This window comes from Agrilus planipennis, unplaced genomic scaffold (assembly GCF_000699045.2).
Source record: "Agrilus planipennis isolate EAB-ADULT unplaced genomic scaffold, Apla_2.0 scaffold1055, whole genome shotgun sequence".
Classification (NCBI taxonomy): Eukaryota; Metazoa; Arthropoda; class Insecta; order Coleoptera; family Buprestidae; genus Agrilus; species Agrilus planipennis.
The window spans coordinates 1-9,068 of record NW_020439710.1 but is presented as its reverse complement, the minus strand read 5'-3'; the positions used below and the strand labels follow the sequence as shown (position 1 = coordinate 9,068).

The 9,068-nt window shown below is 36.1% G+C and overlaps 1 protein-coding gene across 1 annotated transcript; it reads right to left on the bottom strand.

Annotated features, from left to right (window-relative positions):
• Positions 1 to 589: 589 nt before the first annotated feature.
• On the bottom strand, positions 590 to 7,635 carry LOC112903973 (bumetanide-sensitive sodium-(potassium)-chloride cotransporter-like). The gene is made up of 10 exons (XM_025979458.1): positions 7,156 to 7,635; positions 4,729 to 4,843; positions 2,785 to 2,841; positions 2,596 to 2,731; positions 2,324 to 2,535; positions 2,031 to 2,272; positions 1,805 to 1,968; positions 1,498 to 1,734; positions 1,176 to 1,439; positions 590 to 1,045 (listed from the first exon to the last, which is right to left on the bottom strand). Exons 1-10 carry the CDS (start codon positions 7,422 to 7,424, stop codon positions 801 to 803), a joined length of 1,941 nt encoding a protein of 646 aa, XP_025835243.1. The 5' UTR covers positions 7,425 to 7,635; the 3' UTR covers positions 590 to 800.
• Positions 7,636 to 9,068: the final 1,433 nt, after the last annotated feature.

Here is a 9,068-nt window from a genome sequence, read left to right as displayed (position 1 = left end):
CTTTGTAATTGCTTTTTCCTTTTGTGTATTTTTAGTCGTAATTGAAAGAGTACCTCTTCGGATTATCAAATAGAACTTATTACAAATATAAATTTAATTCATTATCTTTGACTTTTCCTCAACGTATTTTGTTTTACTTTCAATATTTCAATAAATATCCAGTTTAATTCCTTTTTTGGTACAGTCATCAATAATAAAACCATACTAGGCGTGATGTTTGTTTTTCTTTTGTCATATAGTTAACAATTGACAACTGTCATCGCGCTTCACAAAATTAGGTTTCTTCTTTCTACATTTGAAAGACTTTGTACTTCACTATCTGGCCATTCAAACGTGTAATATAATTAAGAGATGAAGCTATCAAGTGTGCCTACTTTTGGTTTCCATCATGTTATCAATGGATCCCTATTTTTAATTACAGTACGCTAATTTTGGCGTATTTGAGTTGGTGTTAAACAATTTCAAAGAGGTAGATGGGTTTACATGTTAACATCCGAGTGTATAATTGGTTACATATCTAATATATGACGTATAAAACCCCTGTATATTATAAAATTATTGAAAATGTCATAATTATAGATGAATTACGGTTAGTTTAATGTTATATATTAGTAAATTTCTCTTTATACAATGGACTATTGTCATATTAAATAAAATTATCATAGTATTTTATCTTTATCTAATCCCTCTTTTCATTAATACTGGCTATATTAGGTACTGTAGCATAATACATATAAATAAATATTAATATTGTAATCTTGTTGGGATGTTGAGGTAAATAAATTACAAATTATAATAAATTATGAGTAGAATGTTAGAACTGATGTCTGATTTCCGCGTACGAGAAGAAATGGCGGCATGTCTTTTGTCAAAAGTTCCAACCAGGCTAAATACAAAGGTGCTGATATCACATTTTTTCGAGGTACGGGCAGTGTCATAACAATAAAGCTTGCATCATGAGAGTGCTCCAGAAGGAGTTCACGTAATCGAAGATGCCTATTCGTTTTCTCCTTCATTGATAGCAGTTCTGAATCTGATATCGTCGCTGAAACAAAATTAATATGGTCAACGAACGTCCTTATCTCTTCCAAATTTTTAGACATTAGAATCTACTTTTGAACTAGACCTATCTTGTACACTTAAAACTGTAATCTATAACAATTGAACTTAATTACCCGCGTCAGGGTTTTTATTAGATTCTCGAAAATCAGCAATGAGCGAATCGAAAAACTGCTGTGTAGATTCCGTGGGTTTATTAGTAATATCAGGTACTATTTGGAGGTCAGAATAGTCAATTCTAAATTTGGCCAACATGCTGGCCATATTCCTTTGTTCGACTTCCAATTCATTCCTCTTATTCGCTAGCGTAAATACTCTCAGGGTGCATGTGCTCCAATTCCTTCTTGTTCTCATGATATATGGAAGCAGTAACGTTAAACCTAGAAAATCATCCTAGCTCATTTCTATTTAAACTTCAATAATAGTTTATTTAGTTACCCCCATCGTCGTATAACCACCAAACGTCTATTGTTCCTCGTTTCTGTTTCTTTTGGAACTGGAACATTTGACTCGCAACTTCTTTCGGTAAATCATTATTATCTTCCATCACGGAATGAAGAAACTCAGAAGATTTCAATAATTTCTTCTGAGGTTCCTCAGCAGGATTAGGACGCGAGCTTACAGTATCTGCCTTCTTTCTTGCTTCCGGAGTGGAAAAATTACTGGTACTGCTAACTGACGCCAAAATCAATTAGAAAAGATATTTATTATTATACTATACGTAAAGGATAGTAAATTTTTTTACTTTGCGAAAGTTGATCGTAGGACCTGTTTCTTGGAACTGATTCGTAACTGTTACTTCGTATTTTCGAACTTTGAAACTCCTCTTCCCCGGGAGCCTTTCGACTCAATTCCAAACCCTGCTGAAGCCGTAAGATGGCAACTGCCAAGTGCAGATCCAGTGCCGTGCTAGAAGAAATTGCATAAACGTTTATTATATATTCTCCTTTATTATCCATAAAATAACGTACTGTAGCACTTCAAAGTACATATCTAAATCCTGTTTCAAACATTTTTGCCAGTCGTTTTTGTGTCCCATAAGAAGAATGTTGGGCCTCAACTTTCCAATTCCGCAGGCTTTGAGGAGGGCTTTTGCACCTTCTTCAAAAGTGGTGCCGTCCACCTGCATGTAGAAAGCTTTCAGTTTGTGCGTCTTCAACCAAGACGTTGCCTTGTGATTCAAGACTGCCCTTACTCGTTCCGGTAACACGCTCTAAAACAGTTGAAATCTACTACCTGCTATTACACGTCAGACAGACCTTACTGTATTGATATGTCCACAAACCAACATCGAAAGGTTTTTGGTCAAAAGGCTAGAAAAGTCCACCAGAGCTGGTCTGGCGCTTGGCATCCCAGACAAGACTAGTATCTGAGGTCTGTAGTTTTTGACATGCTCTTCAATGTTGTTGAGTTGATGTGCAGCCTGTAGTGCGTTTCTGTATATTTGGGCTTGAGTTGTCGAGCCCCAGTTTACATCTAAAATCATTACCGTGTTAACCATGATTTACAATTAGCAATTAATAGTTGACAAGCTACCGGGTTTCCGATACGAAACGAAGAGGTAAAGGGCAAGTACAACTGAAAAGGTAACCAGGGCAGTCCACCACGATATCAAGAACATTACGAGTACGCATAAAATGGCACCCATTAAGCTCAGCCACATGTTGTAATACTGCAACGAGAAAGTGGACTAGATCGCAGTGGTACTTACTTATGTATGCAAACCTTAAAGGTGGGCCTCCAACCAACTGGTTTTGCCAAAGAANTTAACGCTCTACACACCTATAAAACTTTTGCTTTGTTTTCTATTGTCAATTTATATACATTTTTGTTTTAAGAAATTGCTAAATATTTTCGTCTAGTACTGTACATTTCTAGCCGATCTTCTAAGACCGCCCATCTAGAGGTCTGCTCGTTCAAGCTTGCTCCAACTATTTCTGTCTTGCTCACGCCTAGTGTGTATTCTTTCTATCTTCGCGCAGATTTCTTCAAGGTCACAATTCCAACAAATTGAAATGGACTGTACCTGATTTTTTAAAGTGGGTGGATGGGCTTGCGAGTTTCGATGATTTAGGTCAGAGCCGGGCAAACTTCAACTTTGTAGGAGCCGCTACCTGAGGTTAGTTTGAGTCACTCCATACCCTTCAATGAATACGAGAATGTAAGCAGTAATGACCCATATTACTTTCTCTTTTTCGTCTCTCTTCCACTCCCATATCAAGCCCCTTCATACCGAAGACAAGGGAAGCTTCTCTCCCAACTGAAATAATACCTACGAAAATTTTCGTTCGCAATACTATTATTGGGTTTGGCTATGGAAGAGGGGACTCACCTACGAAATGGAAGGAATAAGAAACGGAAAGAATTATCTCACTCGCACTCGCAGGATCAATGAGGAGCTCCTTGGCTACACCTGAGGAGCACTCGGGAGTCAAAAGAGCCGAGTTTGCCCGGCTCTGATTTAGGTAGCCTGATCATAGGTTCAACCTTAATGGGGGGGTTCTTAAAGAGAAACCAGACTAAGACAAGTCCCTGAAGCAGAGCAGCAGCTCTTTCAGAATTCAGGATGGCAGAGATCATTAGTATCGGTATGGCACTCTGATGCACAATACTGCGATGTGGAAGGCAACGGGAAGCCACCACATTATGATCTGTCAAGAAAAACACATCAAACTAGAATGATGGCATCCTTTGGGATAAAGCACTCTTGATGTAAACTAGTCCCCCATTCGGATGTCTGGGCGGGGACTACCTCGTGTGATGTCATCAATGAGTGCAATAGAGGAAGGTGCAATATTTCACGAGTCGGAGCGTGGAATGTTAGGACCATGAGGCAAATAAGGAAATTATAAAATTTGAAATACTAATATGCAAGGGAAGGATCTAAGAAGTCGGATAAGTAAGGACGGAAGGAGTAGGAGCGATATAAAGAAGAGGATAGCTCAGGGTCGAGTCGCCTTCAATAAAAAGAAGTCACTTCTATGCTCGCAAACAATTTAGAAATTTGACAAAATTGTTAAAGGTGCTGTACGGGTGCAAAATATGGACGGTGGGCCCGGCGGAAAAGAAAATGTTAAAAGCGTTCGAAATATGGTGTTACAGGCGAATGATTAGGATATCGTGGATAGAGGTTAGAAATAAGGAGGTATTAGGAAGCATAGGAGAACAGTGGACTCTATGGAGTTCAATAAGATGGTCTAGTCAGAGACATATTAGAGGCAGAAACAGGAATTAAGAGGAATAGAGGTAGACCTAGATTAGATTACTGTTCGTAAATAGTTAAGGATGTGGATTAATCCAGTTTCAGGAAAATGCGAAGATTAGCTCAGGATAGGAAGGAGTGGAAGTGCGTGTCTAACCAGTCTTAGGACTGATGGCCTTATGATGATGATTTTGCAAGGATGATATCGATATCATAAAGTAATGACTCGGATTAATCATGTTATGAGATTATTGCTTAAATTTTGGTTTGTCTCCATTCCAAAAAGACTGGCGACTTTATGATGATGATGAGTCAATAGGTTTCAAAATGACACTTCCGTTCAGTTGTCATTATGCAACAAACGGTATTTGTACTCGCTTAGCGTGAACGCGCATTTATTAAGTACAGGCGTTACTTTGACGGGCAGTGTACGTACGACACATATAGTTTCTGTTTCCATACTTTACCTTGTTTGATAACGTGGCATTATGCAATTCATCTAAGGTTGGACGATTAGCAGCCTGGAAGGACATTATATTCCTGTAATTGTCCAGGCGCGGTAACGCTTCACGTGTCATTTGTCTGAAAAAAAATAAGTGCATGTACATGTAATAGTTATATATAATAATTTGTTGACTGCTGTGATACAATTAAACATATTGCACATGCTTTCAAATACTATCGTTTATTAAATGTTATTTTCTATTTTTAACTTTCTGCACATTATATACATACATACATCATGAAAAGATACAGCAACTTCTGTCGCTTGTTGGTATATTAGGGTTTAATAAACGATACCTTATCAGTATGATTTTGTCAGCTTGCAGACACTGTTTGTGAACATTAAAGACTCTGATAGACTAAGAAACTGTAAAATCATTCCGCAATGTTGATAAAAGAGTGGAAACAGCGATTAAGGACATAGAGGGTAATGTGTTAACAACTGATACTGGCATACGACAGAGATGGATGGAATACTTTAAAGAGTTACTATGTGTAAATAAGAGGGAAGGGCACCTTCGGTAAGGATGAGTACATGCAGGACAAGGACAAGAAAAGAATGACGACGATGATGATATAACAACTAATGAGATTGAGGAAGCTATATATAAAATTAAAAAGGAAAGAGCAGCGGGGTATGATTCCATTAGGCCTGAAACGAGAAGTGGGAAAGACGAGAAACTTATTTATATTCTAAAATATGGAAGCTAAAGGGAATACCAAAAGATTGGGAGATTGGCGTAGTTATACATATATTTAAAAAGGGGATAATAAGGACTGCAAAAATTATAGGGAAATAACACAACACAGGTTTACAAAATAGAAAATCAGCATACGGGCACTGCGAGTGTGTTTCAGAATAGGATTTAGTACACGGGACCACATATTCACAATAAAACAAATTACCGAAAAGCTCATAGATCAACACCTAGAAGCATGTGTAGTATTTTTAGACTTGGAAAAAGCGTTTGATAGTGTAGATAGACGGGTCTTGTGGAACATACTAAAACAAAGAAAAATTACCAGAAAATTAGTAGAAGCTATAAAAAGTATGTACAGGGCATGTAGGAATGTCGTCAGAACAGGACATACGATCACCGATGAGTTCATGACCGAGCAAGGATTAAGGCAAGGTATTATGGTGAATATATTCAGCAGTTTACATTCAACCCTCGCGTTGAAAATCTGTCAACCAAGATTTGAAATTTCATTGGTTAAACGACTTCTTGAACGAGAAGGACTTAATGTGGTTTGGGATGTTGGTGGTCCTGTTAGCTTGTACTGTTTTACGTTACAAATTAATTCATTCTCTGTTTGGTGTGCATTGTTTGCATAATATACGAATTTAAAAGCCTCAACCTAATTGTAGTATATTGAACAGTAAACTTCCATTCTGTGTTCGGCATGCAAATTAATTATGGCTATACAATTCAGGTGTTTGCTCTAGTTTCAAGGAAACGCCTGCGAAGAAATATGTGTGATGGTATTGATAGCATTTGTTCTGAATAGATCCGCCGAAGAAATAAAAGTCAGATAAAAATGATTGCAGGTGCGACAAATTATCAAATTTCCTTTGTTGATTTCATTTTTTAAACATCAACGAAACATTATAATTTTTTATTTATTTATTCTTCANAAACAGAGGACTCCTACGTTAGTACTTTTAAGTCTGAAAAAATTAAAAGAATATATTCGATTTTAAATAAGACGTGAAAAATTAACAATTCTGACAAAGTACAGATTTTTATTGTTCATTGTAAAAGAAAATGAAAACATTTTTTTGTATTTTAACCGAATAAGTAAACAAGCGTGATTCATTCTCAGTTAATTTTTTCCAAAAAAAATTCTAACTTTATGCAATGTAGTACGAAAGCTTGTTGAATATCCTGAATGTTGTGCAAAAATCTAATCTACTATGGATACTTAGAATCGGAATTAATTTATAATTATATAATAACCGAGCAGAAACGTGCAATAAACGTCAGTATTTTATTGCTGCAATGCATAAACAACAATTATTTAAAAAAAAAGTGATTTATTACTTGTGTACCAACCTACGTATATTTTATTTTGAATTAACTATATAAGTACAAGAAATATTCTTATCGACTAAATTTCGAAGACATTGGCTCATCATTGCTAATAGATAAATCTCATAAAAATTGTTCTTCCTTTTTATGATAACGGTTAAGTGTTGTGTGATTTCAAATTCAAAGTAAAAAATAAAAAAAAATAGTACAGCGTCCCACTCATCCAATACGTATAAAGCACTTGTTGATTATTTATTTCGAAGTTAATGAAAAAAAAAAACCTTTAAACAACCCTTGACGGTGATAGTTTCTTGATTGATTTAAAAAGCGTTTTTAAGGGAGAAGGAGGGTTGTACTTACCTAAAACTTTTGGCATACTTCGTGTCATTTTCCGAATTCAACCGCGTCCTTTCGTTGATATCGACGTGAGTGTCTTCATCCTCGCTTTCCGTTCTATCTCCCGCATTTTCATCCCTCTCCGATAATCGAACGCGATGTTCTGAAGCATTACTTTTCACTTTTTTCACTTGAAACCGTTTTGTATTTTCCGTACCATTCGATCTTTCAAAAGTTTCCATTTCTAAACCTTTCTCTTCTTTATCTTCAACCCCGTCGTTCACTCCGGCCATCTTCACATAAAAATGACACAAAACAATATAAAAACTGTCGAGCTATTCAACTATATTTTTATTTCACACGATACGACCTCAACTCATTAACGAAACTTCTCACGATTGCTGGAAACTGAAACCCGAAGCTTTTTTAGTCTTCGAGCACATGTGTCTAGATATCAAGTGAAAACTTTATAAAGAGATGCTGGCTTTTAACCGTCTATATACATGTAGTACCTATGTACATACACCTTTATGTACCCATGCTTGATAGCTTCGAACTGGGGTCTGTCGTTCTAATGTTATTTCGCCGGTTATTGTACAAACTGTTACCATGGGTGTACGAGGGGTTTGTCGAAAAGAAAAAAAAACATGAACCCCTTTAAGCCTGTCGAATGAAAAGGGGATTCAGGAAGAGCAGATGTGTCCAGTAAAATAGGGAACCAAACAAGAAATAAAAGATTGGACATCTACAAGGTGGGTTCAAGAAATAAAAGTATGGAGACGCATGTCCAACAAGTCTTAGGACTGCCTTATGATGATGATGATGATGGTGCTAGAATGCGTACAGATGAATATAAATAACAACACAATTAACCTTCCCTAACTTGATCCTCCTATATGAAAGTGACCAGTCAGAAAATTCTAGTTGGAAAATTCCTGGATTTCCTTACATTTCCAAAGTCATCTCTTCTACGTATAAATGTTGTTGTTGTTAAGACTACCTCTAAAGACCCTTACAACCCCAGATCACGATGTCAGACGTTACAAGTACTTCGTTCATGTTGTCTTTTCCTACTGAAACCTTATAATCTTAAACTAGACGCTTTGTTTGCTGTTATCCGTAATATAATACACAAGCTCTTACCAGCGGCTTCGCTCGCGCTGATATCCTAAAATCATCCAAAATACAATAATTTGATGAATTTGTTCTTAAGTTCTAACTAGGATCATCAGGATAAAAGTGGTATTTCTAATTTTGTAGGTTAGGTTAGCTTAACGTCATTTTGTGTAGAATCTTGCATCTTTGTCGAGATGAAAAGAAATTTTTTTATCCCACGGGAACAGTATTTTTTTTTCTAGATAGCGGGCACCCTATGTCCTTTGCTGTACCTTTGATAATGTGTATATAAAATTTCATGATGATCGGCTCAATAATTAAGGCGTGAAATAGTAATAAACAAACAAACTAATTCACATTCGCATTTACAATATTAATAGGGTAACATTATTTTATCGAGTTACAGAAGTTCAACTGTATTCTTATTACTTTTTGAAAGCTCCCTGTATAGCTACTCATAAATTTTTTTTAGATTGTGCATTCAACTCCTCTACAAAAGCATAATTACTACTTTAGATTACATACACATAGATAACTGCAATCGATACGAAATGCAACAGAAAATTATACAATAATATAAAAGTGCATAGGCAACTTGTATCACTTTTGATAACTTTTCTGGAATGCAAGTCAAACCAATCTATATAGAAGTAAGTATATAAAGCAGATAATTTATTTCTGTCAATGTCAAGTGCCACACCAGGTATCTAATACCTGCTAGGTATGCTAATAACGATAAGCCATTCTACCTGAAAGAGTGTCCTTAAGTCGAAGAAAAATGTCACAGTTGCATTTACAATAAGCTGGTTCTTGACTTGAAA